This window comes from Lycium barbarum, chromosome 2, assembly GCF_019175385.1.
Source record: "Lycium barbarum isolate Lr01 chromosome 2, ASM1917538v2, whole genome shotgun sequence".
NCBI lineage: Eukaryota > Viridiplantae > Streptophyta > Magnoliopsida > Solanales > Solanaceae > Lycium > Lycium barbarum.
Genome location: NC_083338.1, coordinates 17,967,721 through 17,993,387, shown reverse-complemented (window position 1 = coordinate 17,993,387; position 25,667 = coordinate 17,967,721). Strand labels below are relative to the sequence as shown.

The 25,667-nt window shown below is 36.0% G+C and overlaps 2 protein-coding genes across 2 annotated transcripts; one reads left to right on the top strand and one right to left on the bottom strand.

Moving 5' to 3' along the window:
- Window positions 1-2,602: 2,602 nt before the first annotated feature.
- Window positions 2,603-14,633, top strand: LOC132626287 (transcription factor GAMYB-like). Its single transcript, XM_060341102.1, has 4 exons — window positions 2,603-3,138; window positions 8,574-8,906; window positions 12,940-13,825; window positions 14,189-14,633. The coding sequence occupies exons 2-4, from the start codon at window positions 8,577-8,579 to the stop codon at window positions 14,437-14,439; spliced, it is 1,467 nt and encodes a 488-aa protein (XP_060197085.1). The 5' UTR covers window positions 2,603-3,138; window positions 8,574-8,576; the 3' UTR covers window positions 14,440-14,633.
- Window positions 14,634-16,796: 2,163 nt separating this feature from the next.
- On the bottom strand, window positions 16,797-25,223 carry LOC132626285 (BTB/POZ and MATH domain-containing protein 4). Its single transcript, XM_060341101.1, has 4 exons — window positions 24,605-25,223; window positions 19,611-19,956; window positions 19,081-19,354; window positions 16,797-17,335 (listed from the first exon to the last, which is right to left on the bottom strand). Exons 1-4 carry the CDS (start codon window positions 25,021-25,023, stop codon window positions 17,148-17,150), a joined length of 1,227 nt encoding a protein of 408 aa, XP_060197084.1. The 5' UTR covers window positions 25,024-25,223; the 3' UTR covers window positions 16,797-17,147.
- Window positions 25,224-25,667: the final 444 nt, after the last annotated feature.

The window sequence follows — 25,667 nt, the reverse complement described above, 5'->3', positions numbered from 1 at the left end:
GTTCCAGATCTGGTCCTTTTGCAAGGAAATTTTTGGGGGGTTTTCAAAAACCTCCCCTAAACGATTTTAAATCGCCACCATTTATAGGGTTTTGACTCTTTTGAGTTGAAGAAAAAGGAGAGAGGAGCAGGGGGAAGTGCGGTGGTGGGGTGGTAATGATGATGAAGAGGCGCGGGGAGGGGAGCGGCGTGGTGGGGACGAGGGAGATGATGATGAAGAAGAGAAGGGAGCGGGGAGAGTGGGGTAGAGAGAGAGAGAGAGAAGGGAGAGAAATGGAGGGAGGCGGCGGATGGTGGGGATAAGGTTTCCCTTGTTAAATGGGAATTGGGCCGGATCGGGTCGGGTAATGGAGTGGGCTGAATTGGCTAAAATGTGGGCTGGTTATTAAAGTATGGGCTGGTTGTTTTAAAATATTGGGTTGTATGGAAGAAATAGTTTGACTTCTAAATTTAAATAAGAGACCCATTTTAAATTAATCATATACTGAGTGTGCTAAAATACCCCTCTAATATGAAGTATGTGTTTATTAATATTTAGATGAAAATAAAATGACGTCGTAATAGCCAGGCAATAATATATTTGAAATTCAACAGTAAGTAAATGCTATTATTAAATTACGCGAAGATAAATGTGATGCGTGTGCGTGAGCTGGTAAAAATGCCGAAATGATAAAAAATTGTGAATAATAATAATAATAATAATAATAATAATAATAATAATAATAATAATAACAAATAATAATAATAATAATAATAATAATAGCTAGTAACTGTAATAGAATAATGAAACACCGGTATTGATAAGAGGCTAATAATTATAGTAAAATATAAATATATTTTTTAATTTGCTAAAAATAAGTATTTCGGAGGAGAGGCGGGACAAAATTAGGTGTCAACATTCACACCCGTATGATTACAACAATTCTAAGTCAACAATCCAAAACCTTACTATAGTTCATATAATTCTCTTTATCAAACTCATTTACTAATCTCTCAAGAACTCATTAATTAACAACTACAGATGATTAGAGAGTAGAAGCATTAATTTTTTGATGTTAAATCCTCTTAAATTAGAGTTTTAGGGTTTCTTTGCTCAACAATGATGTCTCAATCGAATATCTAATGATCTGAAGGGTTTAATCAAGTTGGAAGGGTATTAGGGACTTGAATTCAACTTAGAATCATTATAGAACTTACCTTGGAGGGTTCTTGAGGCTTGATACTTGTTCTCTCTTGCCTTAAGATGATTTTTCGTGATTAGGGGTGTTAGGAAAAAAAACCTCAAGCTTAAATATAAGAAAAACGCGAAAATATGAAGTTTTGACCCGAAACCCGACCCATTCGCTATGCTAGGCCACCGCGCAACCCCTGGCAGGTCAAAAGTTCAGACAGGGTATTTTTGTGCTGAGCCCGCGATGCGGGCCCATCGCACGCTCCCCAAGCGGGGCGCTTGGCCTTCTCGCGCGGCTCGAGTCTGCTTCTGCACAGTGTTCGGTAAAATGACCATAACTCCCGACACAAAGCTTCATTTTGGCTCCACAATAGATCTTTGGAAAGGTATTTCAAAGATCTACAACTTTCATGTTTTAAGTTTTCTCAAATTACAACGGATTTTCAAGAAAATCTGGCTGGAAGACAGACGTATCGAAAACTTAGCCGATTCTATCGAATCTTAAGCACCTCACTATCCGTCTTGATTCCAAAACAGCTATTTCCATTCATACTCCTCTCAATAGTACTTCACATGTCTAAAATGTCACATTAATACTCATTTAACACCTCCACACCTAATCGAATTGACGGGATGTTACATAGACACTAGAATAAAGTCTTATCCAATTGAACACCTCAACTCCTAATAAAGCGTTTCAATTAAACACTTTCGGTTCAATTTTTTTTTCCGTGTGTGTTTTCATTCGTCTATTAGGTAGTAAGGTTAACTATATAAAATATGTCATATACGCATTCATCTCAATAAACTGTACAACCCCAGAAAATTGAGGTGAATGTGTATATGACATATTTTATGTAGTTAACCTAACTACCTAATAGACGAATGACACATAACAAAAAAAAAAAAAAAAAACTTGAATGGAAAGTGTCTATTTGGAACACTTTGTTAGGAGTGAGGTGTTCAATTAGAACAAGACTTCATTCAAGTGTCTAAATAAAATATCCTATCAAGTTTAAGGGGTTAAGTATGTGTTAAGTCTTGAATTTATATAACTATCATTGATTGTCTACGCCACATCCCTTACCACGGTCCTTCGCCGGACCCTGCTAACGAGGGATGCTTTGTGCATCAGACTGCCTTTTTTCCACTTGATTATAATTAATTAATATATACTTTTACTTGATTAATTCACCTAACCATAGTAACTTGAATTACAACAACAATCACAACATACCAGTAAAATCCAACCAAATAAGGTCTGAAGAGGATAGAGCATATGCAGACTTTACCCTAACTTGAATTGTTTGGTATAAATACCAATGCAAATTTTTACCCAAAAAAAGAAAAAATGAAAGACCAATTAAACAAGCAAATGATCACTTTTCCCTTAATTTAATGATGTGGGTGTTATTTATCCCTAAGCTTTCTCCTCTATCTTCTCTCTCTTCTTGTTGCCATGTAAACCTCTCTTTATTTTTCCCTTTTGTCTTCTTTTTTTAAAATTCCTTAAGCTGCTGACACCTAAGCTATCTTTCACTGTGTTTCTTTTTTGTCAAAACTCTTTCAATAATAAGTGGATCTTTATTTCTTTCTTCACAAAACACAATTTGGGTTTCTAAAAGATTCTTCCTTTTTTACTAATTCTTTAAGATTTTTGCATTCCCATTTCTATCTTCAAGTTTTGTTTTATGGGCCTTAATTAAAGTCCTAGTCTTGATTTTTTATAATCAATATTTTGGGTTTTGACATCATTTTTAAAGGTTTTCTTGTTAATTTATGTTACTTCTTTTCTGGGGTTTTTTTTGTATATTGAGTTTTAAGCTTACTTTCAGTTTTTTCTGTGTTGAATTCAATTGAAATCTGTTGGTTCTTCACTTATTTATCTGATTTTTTTTTTGAGGGAACTGATTAGTTGTCACTAGCTCCAAGTCTCTGTGGGTTGCTTCACCAGCTTTCTTTATTCAGGTATGATTAAAATGCTAATTGTGTTCTGATTTTTTTTTTTTTTTGAGCTTGTTGTGTTTCTTGGTTTTTGTTATTTCTTTGAGCTTGTTATGTTTCTTGGTTTTTATGATTTCTTTGAGCTTGTTATGTTTCTTGGTTTTTATGATTTCTTTGAGCTTGTTGTGTGTCCTGGTTTTATGATTTTTTTTTTAGCTTGTTATGTTTGCTGGTTTTTATGATTTTTTTTAGCTTGTATTGTTTCCTGGATTTTATGATTTCTTTGAGCTTGTTGTGTTTCCTGGTTTTTATGATTTCTTTTAGCTTGTTATGTTTCTTGTTTTTTATGATTTCTTTTAGCTTGTTATGTTTCTTGGTTTTTATGATTTTTTTTAGCTTGTTATGTTACCTGGTTTTTATGATTTTATTGAGCTTGTTCTGTTTCCTGTTTTTTATGATTTTTTTGAGCTTGTTATGTTTCTTGGTTTTTATGATTTCTTTGAGCTTGTTGTGTTTCCTGGTTTTTATGATTTTTTTTTTTAGCTTGTATTGTTTCCTGGATTTTATGATTTCCTTGAGCTTGTTATGTTTCCTGGTTTTTATGATTTTTTTGAGCTTGTTATGTTTCCTGGATTTTATGATTTCCTTGAGCTTGTTATGTTACCTGGTTTTTATGATTTTATTGAGCTTGTTCTGTTTCCTGTTTTTTATGATTTTTTTGAGCTTGTTATGTTTCTTGGTTTTTATGATTTCTTTGAGCTTGTTGTGTTTCTTGGTTTTTATGATTTCTTTGAGCTTGTTTTTTTTGATTAAGCACCGGGTGTCCGGGTCTCTTTGAGCCCCGACTAATCCCGGGGGTGCACAGGCCCTCGGCAAGGAGTTTCCCGCAAGTGCACCACGGGTAATTCAGGGTTTTACCCCAGTCCGATGGCCCTCAGAAATTGTTTGCACCCAGTGGGTTTCGAACTTGAGACCTTGAAAGGGAGCACCCCAAGGCTCAAGCCAATTACCACCAGGCCAACCCCTGAGGGTTTTTTCTTTGAGCTTGTTGTGTTTCCTGGTTTTTATGATTTTTTTTTTTAGCTTGTATTGTTTCCTGGATTTTATGATTTCCTTGAGCTTGTTATGTTTCCTGGTTTTTATGATTTTTTTGAGCTTGTTATGTTTCCTGGATTTTATGATTTCCTTGAGCTTGTTATGTTACCTGGTTTTTATGATTTTATTGAGCTTGTTCTGTTTCCTGTTTTTTATGATTTTTTTGAGCTTGTTATGTTTCTTGGTTTTTATGATTTCTTTGAGCTTGTTGTGTTTCTTGGTTTTTATGATTTCTTTGAGCTTGTTGTGTTTCTTGGTTTTTATGATTTCTTTGAGCTTGTTGTGTTTCCTGGTTTTTATGATTTTTTTTTTTAGCTTGTATTGTTTCCTGGATTTTATGATTTCCTTGAGCTTGTTATGTTTCCTGGTTTTTATGATTTTTTTGAGCTTGTTATGTTTCTTGGTTTTTATGATTTCTTTTATCTTGTTATGTTTCTTGTTTTTTATGATTTCTTTTAGCTTGTTATGTTTCTTGGTTTTTATGATTTTTTTTTTAGCTTGTTATGTTACTTGGTTTTTATGATTTTATTGAGCTTGTTCTGTTTCCTGTTTTTTATGATTTTTTTGAGCTTGTTATGTTTCTTGGTTTTTATGATTTCTTTGAGCTTGTTGTGTTTCTTGGTTTTTATGATTTCTTTGAGCTTGTTGTGTTTCCTGGTTTTTATGATTTTTTTTTTTAGCTTGTATTGTTTCCTGGATTTTATGATTTCCTTGAGCTTGTTATGTTTCCTGGTTTTTATGATTTTTTTGAGCTTGTTATGTTTCCTGGATTTTATGATTTCCTTGAGCTTGTTATGTTACCTGGTTTTTATGATTTTATTGAGCTTGTTCTGTTTCCTGTTTTTTATGATTTTTTTGAGCTTGTTATGTTTCTTGGTTTTTATGATTTCTTTGAGCTTGTTGTGTTTCTTGGTTTTTATGATTTCTTTGAGCTTGTTTTTTTTGATTAAGCACCGGGTGTCCGGGTCTCTTTGAGCCCCGACTAATCCCGGGGGTGCACAGGCCCTCGGCAAGGAGTTTCCCGCAAGTGCACCACGGGTAATTCAGGGTTTTACCCCAGTCCGATGGCCCTCAGAAATTGTTTGCACCCAGTGGGTTTCGAACTTGAGACCTTGAAAGGGAGCACCCCAAGGCTCAAGCCAATTACCACCAGGCCAACCCCTGAGGGTTTTTTCTTTGAGCTTGTTGTGTTTCCTGGTTTTTATGATTTTTTTTTTTAGCTTGTATTGTTTCCTGGATTTTATGATTTCCTTGAGCTTGTTATGTTTCCTGGTTTTTATGATTTTTTTGAGCTTGTTATGTTTCCTGGATTTTATGATTTCCTTGAGCTTGTTATGTTACCTGGTTTTTATGATTTTATTGAGCTTGTTCTGTTTCCTGTTTTTTATGATTTTTTTGAGCTTGTTATGTTTCTTGGTTTTTATGATTTCTTTGAGCTTGTTGTGTTTCTTGGTTTTTATGATTTCTTTGAGCTTGTTGTGTTTCTTGGTTTTTATGATTTCTTTGAGCTTGTTGTGTTTCCTGGTTTTTATGATTTTTTTTTTTTAGCTTGTATTGTTTCCTGGATTTTATGATTTCCTTGAGCTTGTTATGTTTCCTGGTTTTTATGATTTTTTTGAGCTTGTTATGTTTCTTGGTTTTTATGATTTCTTTTATCTTGTTATGTTTCTTGTTTTTTATGATTTCTTTTAGCTTGTTATGTTTCTTGGTTTTTATGATTTTTTTTTTAGCTTGTTATGTTACTTGGTTTTTATGATTTTATTGAGCTTGTTCTGTTTCCTGTTTTTTATGATTTTTTTGAGCTTGTTATGTTTCTTGGTTTTTATGATTTCTTTGAGCTTGTTGTGTTTCTTGGTTTTTATGATTTCTTTGAGCTTGTTGTGTTTCCTGGTTTTTATGATTTTTTTTTTTAGCTTGTATTGTTTCCTGGATTTTATGATTTCCTTGAGCTTGTTATGTTTCCTGGTTTTTATGATTTTTTTGAGCTTGTTATGTTTCCTGGATTTTATGATTTCCTTGAGCTTGTTATGTTACCTGGTTTTTATGATTTTATTGAGCTTGTTCTGTTTCCTGTGTTTTATGATTTTTTTGAGCTTGTTATGTTTCTTGGTTTTTATGATTTCTTTGAGCTTGTTGTGTTTCTTGGTTTTTATGATTTCTTTGAGCTTGTTGTGTTTCCTGGTTTTTATGATTTTTTTTTTTTAGCTTGTATTGTTTCCTGGATTTTATGATTTCCTTGAGCTTGTTATGTTTCCTGGTTTTTATGATTTTTTTGAGCTTGTTATGTTTCTTGGTTTTTATGATTTCTTTTAGCTTGTTATGTTTCTTGTTTTTTATGATTTCTTTTAGCTTGTTATGTTTCTTGTTTTTTATGATTTCTTTTAGCTTGTTATGTTTCTTGGTTTTTATGATTTTGTTTTTAGCTTGTTATGTTACCTGGTTTTTATGATTTTATTGAGCTTGTTTTGTTTCCTGTTTTTTATGATTTTTTTGAGCTTGTTATGTTTCTTGGTTTTTATGATTTCTTTGAGCTTGTTGTGTTTCTTGGTTTTTATGATTTCTTTGAGCTTGTTGTGTTTCCTGGTTTTTATGATTTTTTTTTTTAGCTTGTATTGTTTCCTGGATTTTATGATTTCCTTGAGCTTGTTATGTTTCCTGGCTTTTATGATTTTTTTGAGCTTGTTATGTTTCTTGGTTTTTATGATTTCTTTTAGCTTGTTATGTTTCTTGTTTTTTATGATTTCTTTTAGCTTGTTATGTTTCTTGGTTTTTATGATTTTTTTTTAGCTTGTTATGTTACCTGGTTTTTATGATTTTATTGAGCTTGTTCTGTTTCCTGTTTTTTATGATTTTTTTGAGCTTGTTATGTTTCCTGGTTTTTATGATTTTTTTGAGCTTGTTATGTTACCTGGTTTTTATGATTTTTCTAAGCTTGTTATGTTTGCTAGTTTTTATGATTTTTTCTTAGCTTGTTATGTTTGCTGGTTTTTGTGATTTTTTTTTAGCTTGTTTTGTTTGCTGTTTTTTGTGATTTTATTAGGCCTGTTAATTGCTCAGCATACTCCTATTGGGGTATTTTCTTAATTTGTCTAAGCAGTTTACACTAGAAAGATTGAATTGGGTCTCTTGATTGTTGATTGTGAAATTTTCATAGAAGTGACCTTTTGTTTTTTTTGTTTTTTTTTGGGGGGGGGGGGGGGGGGGGGGGGTGTTGTTAGGTGTGAATGGGTTCTTATTGGAGTTAGTGAAGTCAAGTAAATTGTAAACTAGGAGTTCCTTTCATATTAATTTTGAATCCCTTTCACATTCATTTTTGAGCCATGCATTTATTGGTTTGGTAGAAGCACCACGTGTAAGTAAGTATTTTAACGGGGTTGAGGGCTAGCTCACTTGGTGAGCTCCCTGCATTCCACAGTGGAGGTGGAGGGTTCAAGCCCCATCAGTAGCTTCCCCTTTCCCTTTCTCCCTACTCTGGTGTAAAAGTTGAGGTGCCTACTTGTGCACACCCAAAGTTGGAGGGCATACTTTCCAGTTGAGGCCAAGTTTGAGGGCCTGTTTATGTATTATGCCTTATTTGTTTTCACAAGCTAGCGGCGTCTTTGTTTTCTTCGAAAGCTATGATGTATATTTTTATTTGCTTTGGTCAAAGAATTAAGTTATTATATATACCTAGGATTGAGCTCAGTGGATTTCTTTGTGGACTTGTATATGAGCTCTTTTCCTTCCTGTTTCATTCATTTTATCCCAAAGTCCGATGAGTTTTTAGCAGTTTGATGTCCTGAATTATGTATCGGGTTATCCTTTTTCATCATTTATCTTTTTACCTTTTATGTTATTTTGTGAGAATCTATATCAATTTGCTTTCTTTCGTGGCTTATATATATCCGTCCTATTCTGTAATTTCAGTGCCGTTGTGGTGCTGTTATTTGAATAAAATCCTTTTACTTATCCCCCCCCCCCCCCCCCCCCCCCACCCAAAAAAAAAGGGGCAGTTTCTTTAATATCACCTATTTGTAATATTAAGCTCGACTGGCTTTGTCGTGAATGAGGTCACTCCTTTGGGACATAACGCCTGTGTTTCTCCCTTGACTTTATAGCAAACAATTTCACGTCTCCTTTTTTTTTTTCTTCACGTCTCCTTCTATTGGCAATTACATGCTATTTTTTTAGAGCTTTTATCATTTTGGCCCGTCGGCCAAAATTAGTTATGGGCGCTAGCCAAAATATACAAAACCTATACACTGATTATGTATATTATATGTATATTTATACTTATATACAAAACCTTTACAATTGCTGGCTATTATTCTTTTGAGAGGTCCAAAAATGTAATTGTCCCATTTTTTATTTATTAAACATTTTAGGATATGAGCATCACAAGTGAAACCGATTATATGATGACATCCAAAGTTGACATGGATTCGCCAGATGAAGAAAGTGTAGCACTTAAAAAAGGTCCCTGGACTTCTGCGGAAGATGCGATTTTAGTGGATTACGTCATGACACATGGTGAGGGGAATTGGAATGCTGTTCAGAAGCATTCAGGACTTGCTCGCTGTGGTAAAAGTTGTCGTTTGCGGTGGGCAAATCACCTAAGACCGGATTTAAAGAAAGGTGCATTTACTCCAGAGGAAGAGCGACGGATAATTGAACTGCATGCTAAGATTGGAAACAAATGGGCACGAATGGCTGCTGAGGTTCGTATTATCTCTCAATCTTTTTCAGTCACTTGTGGTTACTCCAACTATTTGAAAGTGTCTTATTTTGTTCCGTATCTTTGCTTAGATAATCATAAGGCATAGTGTCGTCTGCTTCCGTAATTTTATTGAACAATCATGAAGAATTAGTTAAACTGACAGTTCAAGATTTTGTTTTGTTAAAAAAACATTCATCGTTTTATACTTACGAATTTCAAAACGTATAGGATTCTAGTATTTTGACCTTTGTGTCAGTTTCTTGAACAAAAAAAAGGGGAAAATCATATGTAGTATCTTTTTGTTTAATTTGTAAATTCTGCAAACAAAATGTCTTTAACTGGCATCCTTCATTTATGTTTTTATTTCATATTAATTCCTTTTTAAGTGTAGGATGTCCTACCCCGGATAAATTCGAGGTCTATGTCTAGTAGTCCTTGATAAGTACTGTTTTTATTACTCTATCCCAGTTTATTTGGTATACTTTCCTTTTTAGTCTATCCCAAAAAGAATGACACGTTTCTATAGTTAGAAATGATTTAACTTTAAACTTTCTATTTTACCCTAATGAAATGATTTATTACTATAGAAATGTCTATGGCTTGTTTTATGCCTCAACTCCTCAAGTTTCAAAAGTATGTCTTTCTTGCTTAAACTCTGCGCCCGGTCAAACAACGTAGATAAAATGGTACGGATGGAGTAGTACTTAATTTTATTTTATTTTAATCAGGTAAACATATTTTCATTCATAAACATGGCCAAAAATCTGGCCGTATACAAGGGATATATACCAAAAGGTAAAGAAATCTACCAAAAGAAGTAATTCTCTACAAACTCCACCCAATCTTCTATACAATTGGGAGCTCTATGGGTGCACCCAAAAAAAAAAAAATAAGGGATCGAAGGCCACTCCTAAATTGTGAAAATTTCGACTCCACCCCCTCAAAAGCTCTCCTGTTTCTCTCTCCCCACACCACCCACATTAAAGCTAGTGGAACTACGTTCCATGCCCTACGCCTTCTCCTCCTTCTCCCGCTCTTCCAACTGAACATCAACTCTTTCACAGTTCTTGGCATTACCCAACGTTTGTCAAACCACCTGAACATATCCCACCATAGCCTCATAGTAAGACCACAATGAAGAAGAAGATGATTCACGTCCTCGCCGTATCCCAACTTTCCGCTTTCTAAAATTTTCTGCGTCAGGATCACCCCTCTAGTAGCTAGCAAAGTGAAAAAACACACCTTCCTTGGCACCTTTGGAACCCAAACTGCGTTAGAAGGAAAAAGTTCATCTTCCCCAATCAAAAGTTTCTCATAAAAAGACTTGACTGAGAACAAACCATTCTTCCCCAAAGCCCACCACAATTCATCGGGATCATCCACCGAAGTAACTTGCTTATGGAGTAGAGCCAACAATCTTTGAAACTTGGTCACCTCCCAATCATGCAAGTCCCTCCTAAATCTCAAGTCCCAAAAAGTATCTCCACCCTGTGTTCCTCTCACTTGTTGTATTCTTTGGCAAGATATTCTATGTAGGCTCGAAAACTCATTTTTCAATAAATTATCTCCACACCACCTATGACCCCAAAATTTAACTCTCCTCCCGTCTCCAACCTTGAATGAGATGTTTACTTTGAAATCATCCCATCCCTTCATGATGTTCCTCCACAAACCACACCCAAAAGGCATAGTCGCATCTCTAGATCTCCAATCCTCTTCCATAGCCCCATGTTTATCAATTATCACCCCTCTCCAAAAAACATTTATCTCCATCCCAAATCTCCACAGCCATTTGCCAAGCAAGGCTTTATTAAACACTTTTAAGTCCTTTAATACCAAGTCCTCTCCATTTTTTAGGAGATGTGACAGTCTCCCACCGCACAGAGTGAAACTTCCTTGCCCCATCCGCTGCGTCCCGAAGAAAATCTCTTTGGATCTTCTCCAACTTTCCTGTGACTGAAACTGGAGCCTGAAACAAAGACAAGAAATAAGTAGGAATACTCGATAAGGTGCTCTTTATAAGCACTTCCTTCCGCCTTTGGACAAATATCTTTTCTGCCACCCTGCTAATCTCTTCTCAACCCTCTGAAGAACCGGATTCCACACCGTTTGGTCCTTGTCTGAATAAGTAATTCGTGTTATTTTGATCAGTTCGTCGTCTAATTATGAGTTTCTGCTAACCTTCAAATGTTCAGCTGTGTCAGGGAACCTTGATCTGTTCAATCTTTTTGAATCAGATTTAGCTTTTCTTCCCCATATGTATCGCCCCTGTTTGTAATCATGCAATCCCAAATCTTATATTTTGCTTTTCCTTTGTTGTCAACTTTTGTGTTATCATATGAAATTATAGTTACCCTTGGAAATCAGAATAGGAGAAAGCTCTCATTTCCTATTTTCTACCCATAGCTCTCGCTTAAAGTCATCCATAGCTCTTGTTGACACTTTATGTTGTGTCATCAATCACCCACTGTTTATTGATAACACCTAACAGTTCGCCATCCATTTAATTTGCTATGTAACTAGAGCTACATATTCTTCTTCGAATCCTGGTGAAACGAAATCCCTAACTGATAGTCCTGTTTCACTTATTTATGTCAATAGGACTCATTTTTTGAATTGAAGTGGACTCAAATTAATCTATCTTTTGAAAATGAGACTTGAATATTTAGAAATGTAAGAATATTACTACAAGATGCAAATTTCTTCTTTCAAATGATGAAAAAACATACTTAAAATCTCAATGAAGATTGTTTTGTTAACTCCCAGAAGCATAGTAGGACTACCACTTCGGGACACAAGGGTTCTGAGATGGGCATTGCTTTACGGGTTGATAATGTGAACATTGTTTGGCCCTGCCAGCGTATCTCGGTCGATCAGACTATTCTTTTTAAAATAACACTAGTCATTAACTGTTGAGCTTTCGCTCTCTGAAATAGTTTGTTGCATTTCTTTTGCTCTATTTTCAACACTAAGGGGGGTCTAAAATCCGCCTAATGAAGCCATGATCAGAAGAGATATGACATGGATTTAGAGAGTCTTAAAAAGTTGCCAGAATCCAGGATGTAAAAGGTTTCTGGCTCAATGAGACTTATTGCATCATCAAGTCTCATCTGCCTTAAACATATTTATATGTATGTTTGTTATACACTTGGTAATTGTCCCTTGACCAGTATAGGAAGTGAATAGGAAAATTAGACAAAAGTGTTCGCCTGGTAAAGAAGAAGTTACAAACGACGAACGCCACATTGTCAGAGCACCTTTCTATGAAGTTACAAACGACGAACGCCACATTGTCAGAGCACCTTTTCTACCATCATCTTGATACACATGATTTTCTCTGTACTATCTGTTGTCTTTTATAGTAGTCCAAGTTACATTCTTCCATCATCTTGATACACATGCTTATGCTTTGGCCTTTGGGTGATATGTGCAGTATATCTTGTGTGATAATGAATAGTGTTTTGTGCTTGGTAGAACTAATACTCTTGGTTAGTACTTTTCATTAAACAAAAAGTTGCATGACTTTGTATGAAACTGCCTAACACTTATTTGGTCGAGGATTAGCTGTCCAACTTCTAATTTAGGTTCTACCCCGGCTTATGGTACTTCAATAGTCTAGTATGGAAAAAAATGCTACGCAGGCACATTTAATAGAAAAGGTTCAAATTTTTTAAAACATTAACCTGTCATTTCCACATTTAGACCAACAACATACCCAGTGTGACCCCCTCCTACCTTGGGTGAGGTATATAGGTTGTTTCTGATAGACCCTCAACTCAATAAAAGCGTTTTCGAAACAGGTTTGAAAAATACAATAGTAAAAAGCTATGATGAAAATACTGAAGAAAAGAAAAGTATTGACAGCAAAATAGTAAAGATAACCAAATAACCAAAGTAAAAGTAACAACATTAGTATATAACAGTTAAAGAGGCAGAATATTAGGCTGGAGATATCACTAATTAAGTAATTAGGAGTGTGATTTCTTCAATTTCTCATTATTAACTTTTTTTTATGCCGTTTTCTACCCTTTCAGTTGCCTGGCCGCACAGATAACGAGATCAAGAACTACTGGAACACCAGAATAAAGAGACGACAGCGTGCAGGCTTGCCAGTTTACCCTCCAGATATTTGTTTCCTGGCAAGTCAGAACAAACAAAATGAAGAATCGGGTGCATTCTCGTCTGCAGATGCACAAAATTCTAACAACTTTGAGATTCCTGCTGTGGAGTTCAAAAATTTGGAACTCAATCACTTGTTCTATCCACCACCAATTAGCTTTCTGGCCCAGGGACATAGAGTTCCCTATAGTACTACGTCTTTTCTTTCTACAATGCATCCGTCAAAGCGTATACGAGGATCAGATTCCGTGTTCTCCTGTTCAAATGGTGATCTTCTCCTAACTTCCTTCCAATATCAGAATGGCAGTTCTTTGCTTGCTCAACCCTTGGGGTTTTCTTCGTATAATAATCATAATTTGACATATGATGATCATCGATCATTCTCAAGTGTAATTCCGGGCAGCCATGCCTGTTTAAATGGCAACTCTTCTTCTTCAGAGCCCACATGGGCTACGAAGCTGGAGCTCCCTTCACTCCAAAATCAGACAGCAAACTGGGGCCCACCTGCTTCCCCGCTTCCTTCACTAGAGTCAGTTGATATTCTGATTCAATCCCCTCCAGCTGGACACAGTGAATCGGGTAGTCTGTCACCTAGGAACAGTGGTCTACTGGAAGCTGTGCTTTATGAATCACAAACTATGAAAGATTCAAAGGATAATTCATGTCCAGATCTCAAAGGATGGGAAACTTATGGCGATCCATTCTCTCCTTTCAGTCATTTCTCTGCATCAGTATTTAGTGAATACGCCCCTATCAGTGGAACCTCATTACATGAGTTACCATCAATAGCCACAATGTCAGGTGAGAGTGGTTAATTTACTGATTTCTCCTAATTATCTACATAGTGGAAGTTTATTATTGGACTTTTTCATTTACGGCCCGTCGGCCGAAATTAACTATGGTCACTAGCCAAATATATACAAAACCTATACACTAATTATCTATATTATATGTATATTTATGTATATTATATGTATATTTTGTGTATGCAATAAGTATATTATATGAATATTTTTGTGTATACAATGTGTATATTATAGGTATATTTGTACTTAATATATAAAACCTATACATTTGCTGGATATTATTCTTTTGAGCAGTTCAAAAATGAAAATTTCCTTTATTTATTAATTTGTATAATTGGATTCTTCTATGATGTTAAAGGATGCAAGGTTAAGCAAGAGATAGGCGATCCAGCCCCCTTGGATGACAAAGATGGCACTTCGAACCAGACGAACTTTTCCAGTCCCAAGACACAGCATGCTAAGAATCATCTGGCATTGAAAGATGCAATTGGCTCTGGCTTTTTCGATGATTGTGGCTGGGATTGCAAGCAAATCCACGCCGTAGCCACATCATCAGGTCAAGCTTGTGGACGCAATTCTTGCTCTTGGGATGCCATGTCCGCCGTGTAGTCAACGACCCAAACGAGATTATGGTACTTTTGAAGTTTTGATAACATCAGTTTGATACAAAACTTGGTTATCATCTATTAAATGATAATGGAATACCATGTAATTTTTTCCATAAGCTGGAAACAGTTATGCATGTCCTGCGTACATCGGGTTTATGAAATCTAGAGATAAGAACAAATGAAACATTGTTTTTATGTGGCATCAAGCTGATTGCAGTTTTTATAATATTAGACTGAGACATGCTTGATTAAGCGACATGGACAGGGAGCATTCATATAGCCACCTCCTACTCGTTGTTTGCTGTTGTAAATCAATTGTGGTTTGGTGGTGACTGGTCGGAAAAGGTTTGATGGCGTTGCATAAGGCAAGCCGTAATTCAACTAGGCCTTGAACCAGTGGTTCGCAGAGACAATTAATAGTTTGCTTATGGCTAATCTGCTCTTCGAATCTTATTTTAGAATAGGTTGGAACTATGTAAACATGATACGCTAATTCAAAAAGCACGCATTCTCTTTTGTGAGAATAAATTGTACCTCATTCCCTACTCATGCAGTTTAGGTGCATGAAACAGGGTTGAAGCCTGAGAGAGTCCTCAAAACCTGTTTTTGTGACAAGATTCTTGTCCAGAAAGTCTGTTATAGCTATAAAAAGGAATATGCTAGCCTTTTATTCTTTGATAGTGTATATAGAAAACAAGCAGTTGATCTCATGGTAACCATGACTTCCGGTGCTTGTTTAGTCGTGAGTTTTGAATGGAAATACAAGAAGTTGATAGGTGAATTGTATGATCCTAAGTGCAAAGATGCACTAGTTAGCTAGAAGCATTTAATTTGAAATAAAAGGTAACTAGGTGCACTAAGCTCCTGCTTTTTGCGGGGATCCGAGAAAGGGTTGAAGCACATTGGGTTTCTTGCATTTTTCCAAGAGGTGATTTCAATGACTTGTAGCTCTGACCTCTTGGTCACATGGGTCTAAGGTTTACACTTTTACTGTTGTGTCAAGGCTTTCCTTCATGCAATTAAATTTGAAATTATTTGAAAACCTTAAAATAATTGTTATTTTCATTATATTTTAAAGAAAAGATAAAGGAAATGGAATGGGAAATACAGGAAGAAAAAGGAGATGAACCTTTTGTTTTCAATTGCTTTTGTCAAGATATTTGCAGTGCCTTAGCACCCCAAAATCATTTTTGCTGCTTGTCACGGACCGCTATATTAGTGTTCATTTCCTTTATCATCTAATTCGATGAGTAACAGTTTTCTAACCGTTTTTGGTCCTAGTAAAAACTTATTCACTCTCAATATATAAACTAAACGTTAATGCAAGATGTGTTCTTTAATACCACATTTGTTACTGACCCATAGTTAAATAACGTGTTTTCGCTTAAATTTTAGCTGCTAGGATTAAATCTATTGATTTAGGATGTGTTTGGTATAGTAGAAAATGTTTTCCAACTTTTCACGTTTGGTTGTGTTTTTCTAGATTATATATAAAAACGTTCTTGAAATAATATTTATTGTTTAATTGCGAAACACAAAAAAAAAAAAAAAAAGTAAAATATCACTTACCAAGAAAGCATTTTCCTGTATAAGCTCCGGGTGCGATTTAAGTTTTATCCTCCGGTCCTATACATAGCTATATCCTAGTGGTCCAACCTTGTCCTAGCATTCTTCCTAAAGAAGACGGCATTACTCCATTTTAAAATCATGATTTTTTACTTTTTTAGTTTCACTGATTTTATTTTTCTCCTCCTCCTAATTCATTGCATTGGCAGGAAATTTAGTTATTTAACATTCAGAAAAGTTCAGTCTTTTTTCTTTTATTTCCAATTTTCTTAATAATGACTTAGGTAAGTTTTCAACTTCCAATAGGTTCAAAGACCAAAATTAGAGGTCACTAACATTGAATCATCAGTCAAGAGTCGGTGACTGACTAGCCGACACATCTGCCTTTCCGCTTTCCACCGGTCAAAATAAGTAACGATAGCTAAGAGAACTAGGGAGCTAGAGCTCCAAAATTACACATTTGGATAAATTGAAGGTTGAACGTGTCAATCAGTAGAATAACACAAGAACCAAAATCGGAATAAGGCAATGCTCAAGGCTAAATCACCACCTCTGCTATTCAAACAGACATGAGAAAAAGAATCAACCAAACAACGCATATCAACAGAAGCATCAACTCGTTTCTCCCTATATCAACTTCTCCTGTCTTACTTCAACACCTTAACAAGACTTTACACTGAATGTTAAAAACACAACCAGTAAAAAAGTTGAAGCTATGAAAGAGTCGTCTTACAAAGTTCCGGAGCAACGGCTTCTTGCCAACTCAGCGAACAGGCAATAATAATTCAGAAATTTGGTACTAAACCAGAGAAGAGGCAGCGTCCTTTTTCTACAAAGCAGCATGTGTGAAGTACAAACAAGAGTATCCTCCAATTAGAGGTAGAAGTTACAAAGGTTATAATGGCAACAGCAAAGGTACTGACTTTCCAGGATCACATCTTAACCCTAAATAGTCTACGGAAAACCAAACTTGGTGTCAGTGTAAATGTAAGAAAACTCAGTATGCAGCAACTTCCAGGATATTGGTATTACAAACAGACTTGTTCAGTATTCCAGAAAACTATGGTACATTTACCTTCCTGTAACATTTCCAAAACATCTTCCAATATACAGAACAATAAAATCAGGGTTCTCTATCTAAAATCAGGTCCGTTGCCTTACCCTCCTGCCATTGGTATCGGCACCATCTGAAAGCTGAGCCCAAACGCTTCTAGTCTTTCCGCCTCCACTGCTACAATCATCCTCACAACCAGCAACAGTTTTAAGAAGCTCTGACTGAAGAGAAGGGCAGTTTTCTTTAAGGTACTCAAATCCATCTGATTGCATGACAGCTGCGAAAATATGCCAACAAATATATGAGGGAAGACTGCAGTGCAAAGAAAGCACACAAAAAGCACCAGGCTAAAGCACACAAAAAGCACCAGGCTGCAGATTTCCATATTTATTATAGTTTTAACATAGAAAGGTCCCAAAATGAACTCTGAAACAAGTCTTTGTAGTCAAAGCCCAACCCCCCAAGGGGGCAGCAACTCACCAAACAAATGCTCGAGACCTTTGCACATCCAACGGGATATGCACATTCTTTTGGGACATTCTACAGCACTCTCACTTTTACTCTTCTTTGGATCAGTTCTATAGCAGTATCTCGGTTAGTAACATGAATTGCTCCGTGAGACTTCTTTTAGAGCCCATTTGATGGAAAACATGTTTGCAATTACAATAAACTATCTGATTCGCTTCATCATTTTTAGTTTATTGATTTATTCACCAAACCAATACTTTAAGTCCATTTTAGCAAGAGGTGGCCCCCTCCCAAAAGCACTCAATAACCAGTGTTGTCAAAGGCGCGCTTAAGCCCTGAACTGAGGCTCAAAACATGTTGAGCGCTTCGCCTTGCTTAATGTGCGCTGCAGTGTCGTCATCAAGGATCTAAGACATTATTCCTTGCAATGAGCCTCTCCTGAAGAGGCGAACACTAAACAATTGATATTTCACTTTATTGTAATTTTTTTTTTCAAGTTCTTTGTTCATATATTTGTTATTATTATTAGTCTTAGACTAAACATATACATTTGTAGTTTTTCTCCATTGCGCCTTTTGCGCATAAAGCCCAACAGACCACAAAATAATTACATAGGGCTTGTTACATTGTGTATAGAGGTACTGATCACATTATAGCCTGGGATGACATGCAGCTTCTTGTGTTTGTAAGAAGAGAGGAGGCAGTGAAAAAAAACCAAAGAGGTAAAGACAGAGAAATACATCATAGAAAAAAGCTCTTATATCCAAGTCTAACTCATCCAATAAAATATCTCTAGAGAGCCTCTTTTTTTTCAGTTGTCTCTAGAGAACATCCAGTGCCAGAGAATCCCAAATTATTGAATATAGGAAAGAACTAGATGGACACTGAGGATTCATATAACCAACCCAACTAGCTAGGAATCAGGCAGAGCTGCTGTGTTTGTCGTCGTCGTTTAGGATACTCTAAAGCAGCATCAATTTGGCAAATTCTAAGCAACATGCTCTTATTCCCCCTCTGCACTTTTCAATTTTCTTATTTTTCCATGATAAGAGAAAAGAAAAAAAGAGCACTCCCAGTAAAAGAAGAAAGACTTATTTTCTTTGCTCAGTTTATGTCCTATCAGACAATAAATATGATCAGCTCCAGGAACGAAGCATCACTCCTATTAGGTTTTGGAAAAGAGAGAAGGCAAGACACTCAGCAAAGCGACAGACATGGAAAATGGTTAGCTATAGAGACAAAGACAGATCCGGTAGATACTGTTGACATGTTAAGGGTCCCCTTTACTCCACAGCTTTCCGCTCAAGAGAACAAAAAAGATGACAAACAAGCACCCCAAACCCCACCCCACCCCACCCCCCCGACCCCGAAAAAAAAAAAAAAACACCAATGACAATGCAAAATGCACAAGGTTCATATGCTAAACAAACTATCAAGCTTCATTTGTTGCAATCCAAGACAAGGGAAATGCACAAGTTTCAGTTAAACAGTTCAGGAGAACTGCAGAAATCACTGTGAAATATGGACAAGTTGCAACAATAATATTTCTCATACCTGCGAGATTTTCAGCAGCAAATCTAAGGCAAACTGCTTTGAGTTCCGTGGCATGGTAACGGTCAGCTAAAGCAAGAGTTCTGGAAACAGAGTTCACGGAGATATCTTTGCAAAGATGAGATTCGCATACCCGCCTGAGTCTTGTTAAATCATACCGATCGGCTGCTGATAGAAGCTTCGCTGTCAATGTATCAGTCACAGGAGTAGAAGAAGAACTAGTATCTTCTAACTCTTCTTCTTCAAGAGAATCTCTGTATATGAAGTGCAACATAGCCTGTTTCATGCCACAAGAATATGTATATCAAAGAAGGGTGAGTGAGGATTTCATGTTTTGTTCTGAAGAATTTTAATCTTTTTTCTGCCAGAACACAAAAGTTACTTTGCAGAAACAAATACAAACAAGAGAGATGGAGAAATGCCATTATCTGAATCAATGAAAAAATCCGTCTTCTTCAACAGCACAAGAAAACCTAATTTAAAACAAAATGATTAACAAAAGTACAAAAAAAAAAGAAGGCGTAGATGCTAACTTTGAAAACCCTGGGTTCCATATCTGCAACAACGATCTCCTGCTTATCACCCTCCATTTCATCAAAAAATTCAGCTCGGAATACAGGAGAACGAGCAGCCAACACCAGCTTGTGGGCATGAAATTTTTCACCAGCCACACTGAAAACAACATCAGAGCCTTCCATATTCTCTAATAGCATGCCAAAGTGTGATCCCATATCAGAATGTGGAACCTGGATTGGATGTAAGCTCGAACAGTCAATTGTAGATCGAACAACTCCCACAGTGCAATTGATTTTCAAACAGTCATCCTTGAGATAATCTGAAGTCTCAAGCATCGCTCGTCTAAAGAAACGTTTGTATCCCCTGCATACCACACAGATAAACAATATAGCATAGTTTGCCTTAAGTTGTAAACAGAGAATATCAAGCTTAAAGTAAAAGGGAGAAACAAAGCTCGGTTAGGCTAGATACTAATTCTAGTTTGCATTTTCTTTCTTTTCACATTTATGCCATGCCAAAGAAGAGAAAATTTCAAGAAAGGCAGAAACCTAATAATAGAGCATGTGCCAATCAAGGAAATGCATCCTGTCAGCCAGGACCTAATATTGCCATAAATACTTCGACTCAATTAGATGCCTCAACATTCAATGAAGTTCCATGATGATCACTGCCAACATCTTGATTTAATATATAGAGTATAATTAGTAATGTGCAACGTGATGATCAAGTTTGACTATATTCGACCAATCTACCTCTCCTTCATCTATTCTTGTACAAAAATATCCAAGAGACTGTTATATTACATACAAATGGATCATGGAATGTTTCTCAATTTACGTAGCCAGTGCTCAACAAGCATCAATTGCTACATTTGAGTAGGGCAACTTTGGTAACAGAAAAGACCCTTACGACATTTTAAAACAGTCAGACTTGAACAGAACACTTTATCGAAATTACTTTGAAAGACAATTAATATTGAGACGTGTTTAAAAAAAATTAACATTAGGCCGCCTAACTCAACCTCAAAAGTTAGCTCATGAAGTGAGGATTGTCCAAGACCATATAAGGAGACATCCCATTTCCTCAACTAATGTGGGGCATTCTAAGAAAACCTCCCTACACTCCAAGGCCTAGACATTTGGAGCGTGAACAAACAGGGGCCCAATTTAGTAAACTAAAATTGGAATAGGTCTAGCTCTGGTACCATATTACAAAAATGAACTTTGGGCCTAACTCAACCACAAAAGAGAACATAAAATTAGGATTGCCCACAATATCATAAATAAAATCATATCACCTTATGTCCTTATTAAAAAAGAAGGGTTGCCCAAGACCATATAAGGAGATAACTCATTCCCTCACCCAATGTGAGACATTCTAATAAGAAGAACCACATTATATAAAAAGTCAAGTTTTAGAGTGGGACACTTTTATTTATTTAATTAATTCTTCAAACATACCCTTACTTACGAGTTGGGTTCTTTTAGTTCATTTATTTTTTGACAATGGATGGAGTAACCCAAGACCTTCATAAATCACTTTGGATGCCCTTTACAAACAATGTGGGGAACGTATACAGCTCAACATCCTCCACGCGTGTAAGCCGATTTTTGGAGTTCAAACATGGACTTGATCTGGACTTACGAGTGACCCGGCTTACCATGTTAATGTCTGAATCGTTTCATGTAAAAACTTAAGCTTTTGAGAGGGGGTCCGTTTATTTATTTTGTTTGAAAGGGATTGGAAGGGGGGGGGGGGGGGGGGGGACACTTTTATTTATTTAACTGTCTTCACAATTATTATGAGCTATAGTAAGTGATCTTTAAACTTTAAACCGCCTATTCGGCCCTCCAGTCCACACAAATGATTCTTCCCACAACATTTACATCAAACCACAATAAGAGTACAAACATGTATGTGCACACACACACACACACACACAATGTGTGTGTGTGTGTGTATTCATGAGTATAATGCAATGTGCAAGATGATGTAAAGTCATTTAACTGATTATGCAATAACATATGATTCTGAATTTAGTCTTCAGAGTTCAGTCTAATCAAACAGCACATCAGAATAAAACCAACTTATCTTGTTGGATATTTTTTTAATGCATTTTTTATAAGAGACACATAGGGAGCACTGGAACACCGTACAGTATGGATCTCATTGCCATTAATAAATTTAGTATCCATATCACTGTTTTTTCCTCACTCTGATCCTTTTTTTTTAATGAAGTAAAAGATTTCATTGCAGGAATCAAGAAGATGCAAAAGGATGGTACAAGGATATTACAGTTGAGATCACACAAAAAAAGAAGTATACTAGCTCCTTAAACAGTGGTGGATTACTAAAACGAGGGACCTAATAAACTGCAAAGGAAATTCAGTGTTATCTACAGGGGATACCCTCCTTTCTCTGTAGTCCTTGTTTCACACTTTTTCTTGTCAAAGTGTTTTCATCCTTGAGCCAGTCACGTATAGCTTGGAAATAACATACAATGATGCACCTCAATTAAATAAATGGACCATCCATATTCATATCGCTTAAGCATTAAGATATGGTTGTATTCCAAGAATCTAACTAAGCGGAAGTTGTTATTTTTTTTTTTTTTTGAAACTGGTAACTTTGTATTCCTCAGCATTAAGGGTATGCTGGCCACCTCCAAAAATTTACACTTTACTTGACAGAGAAATACTTACAGTAGTCCTAAAAAGTCCACTAACTGAACTTCCTCTTCTACATATTGTTCTTTACACTAAAAACTTAATGAAGTAATGACCTTCCATTGGATCTTCTGCAATGAACTTTCTCTGCCCTTAAAAATTCTGTCGTTTCTTTCCTTCCAAATGTTCCACCAGATGCAGGCAGGAAGTGTTTTCCACCAAATCTTCTTTTATAAAGGAAGAAAAGAAAAGTTTCAAACTGTAGTAATGTTTTCTTATGACCAAGAAATCCGTCTGGAGCCAACTCACAGGACCAACTGCATCATTCGGAACTCCAGGCTAACGACCCGCCCCTCTACCTTTCTCCACTTAAATACCAAACTTAATTCACTTGGCACAGGGCTCGAACCTGAGACCTAAGTCACAAGTTCCTTAACCTTTGGCGATTGAGTTAAGCCTTGGGGACCAAATCGTAACAGAATTCTATTAGCCTTACAGCTCTTCCCTTTCCAACCCTTTAATGTTTTCTTATCAGAACTAAATATGCATGAGTACTTGAATTCTACCAATCACCCACATTTCTGCTAGACATATGCATTAAGCTCAGACTATTACTTATCAAGACAATTGCAATATCCTCTCAGAAAGAAAAAAGAAAAGACAAGCTAATGTGCTCCACTTCACTTACAGTAGAAAGTATGCCGACCCTATTTAGTTGTCCACCATGAAATTGCAGAAATGCATCTAAATACTCAAACACAAATTCATAAACTTTAACAAAGTAACAATTAAACTCTGCCTATGCAAGCAAACGAAAGCATAGCCGGTTCTGAAGCTCGCAATAAAAAGGAGTGTTGCAGTAGGTAGACAGACAGCATAAAATTATCTAACTATATTTAATCCTCCTAATACTGCATCCTGGATAGAGTGGAAGGAAACATAATTATCACTGACCCCAACTAATTTCTCTCACAACTTCACGTAAGGCAGAGTTTGATCATTATGAGGTGATTGGAGGAATAGAGACGCACTTGATTTGATTGACCAATATTCCAATTAAATCAAGTGGAACTAATACTTTCTGGAATGCTTAATAACTGCTGCAAGAGCACATATTTCACATAAACCAATAGAGTTAGTGATCAAAAAAACACCTGAACTATCACTTTTTCGCGAGTTTCACACCCCAACTATCATTTGTTCCCTTTTCCTACCTCAACTACCACCATCTATGTATTAAAACACACCTCGAAGCCGATTAGACCAACTATAAGTTGTTCCCTTTTCCTACCTAAACTATCACCTAGGTGTGTTTTAATACATATATGGTAATAATTCAGGTAGGAAAAGGGAACATATGATAGTTGGGGTGTGAAACTCGCGAAAAAGTGATAGTTGTGTTTTTTTCCATTACCTCAAACCAATAGAATGAAACAACTAAACTCAACAATAAAGGATGAAATACACTGCAAATTAAGGCTAAGTTACATAAACTAATGAAATCACAAAATACTGCCAATTTACCATTAAACTACTCGTTCTCCCAATTTATGTGGCACCGTTTCCTTTTAGTTTATCCCAAAAATAATGTCACATTTCTATAAATAGAAACAGCTTAACTTTAGAATTTCCTTTCTACCCTTAATGAGATGATTTATAACCACACAAACGACTAAGGTTTGTTCTAGACCACAAATATCCAAAGTCTTCCTTTCTTACTTAAACTTTGTTCCAAGTCAAACGGCGCCACATAAATTGGGACGGAGGGAGTAAATTACAGGAGTTAAATAAAATTACCACATGCTGCTGCGGTATGTCAACGTATACGGCCCACTTTCAAGCGACCGATCAAAATGACTACGAACCTTATGTTTCCCTTCCCACTTTGAGCAACAAGGGTCAATTCAAACAAAGCCCTAACATCCGTTCCTTCAATCACTAACGCAATAAAAACCGACACATAAGTCGAATTATCCTTAGGGTTTTTACCATTGATGACCACCAACAGTAAAATCATCACTCACTATATGTTTACCAACGCCCATACCTTTAGCTAATGAATACCGCTGGATCACGAACTGGTGGGACTCGTTTACCTACTTTATCTAATAATCCTATTTCATCTTTTTCCCTGCCTCTTTATAGTAGCTCTACCTGGTACCCTACCTTCTTCTAGGTTTATCCTTCAAATTGCTAATGTATAAGATTATGTAACGGGGGAAACGATACAATCTATCCAAACGTTATATTCATCAAAACAATACAGTACGAAACAATACAATATAATACAACACATCATGAAATAACATGTAACAACCAACCAAACAGAGTGTTAGAGAAATTACCACATGCTACCGCGATATTTCAACGTATACGGCCCACTTTCGAGCGACCGATCAAAATGACTATGAACCTTATGTTTCCCTTTCCCACTCTGATCAACTAACGTCAATTCAAACAAAGCCCTAACATCCGTTCCTTCACTCGCCAACGCAATAAAAACCGACACATACGTCGAATTATCCTCAGGATTTTTACCATCAGGATAAAAGTAAATTGCCCATTGATGACCACCAACAGTAAAATTATCACTAGCTATATGTTTTCCAACTCCCATACCTTTAGCCAATGAATAACCCTGGATCACAAACCGGTGTGACCCGTTTACAGTTTCGGTTACGGACCGGGAACTTGTGGGTCGGGTCAATGGTGACCCGGTGTTGTTTTTGTCGGACACGTGTGTGATTATTGGTGGCTCCGACATTGTGAAAAATTGGGGATTTTTGGGTTATTAGGGTTTGTGAAAAGGGAAATTCATGGACTAGAAAGGAATTAATTGGAAGTGTTGGGGTGGAAAATGGCAAGATTTTGAGAAGAAATTTTTTGTTAGGGTTTCGTTTGGATTTTTTTTTTTTTTTTTTTGTGAAGAGACGGGTCGGAGATATTCGAATTAATTGGGTGGTGTTTGATTTTTTTTGGAGGAAAATATGAAAAGGTGTTTAGTAATTAGTACTATGTAATTAACGTACGAAAGTATGTTTAGTTGTTTACCATACTTCTCTTCTTTTTCAACATTAATCCAGTAACTTAAGTGTGAATTAATTGGGTAGTCGGACTCCAATGCAGTACCGGATATAGAGTGGAAATTAAAAAAAAATATTTACTCCGGTTATTTTTATCAAATCGTATAAATTTGTTATAGTTAATTGTTTTACTAAGATGAAAATGTATGTTAATGAATTTTGATTGATTTACGTACAAATACATATTATGTATCTGTTGATTTGGTATAAATACTGAATGAAATATTTTTTTTATTAATGATGTTGACAAATAACTAAATAAAAAGGTTAATAATTATTATGAGTTATCTAACAAATATACTGAATTATCAGAGTTTTCTACCTT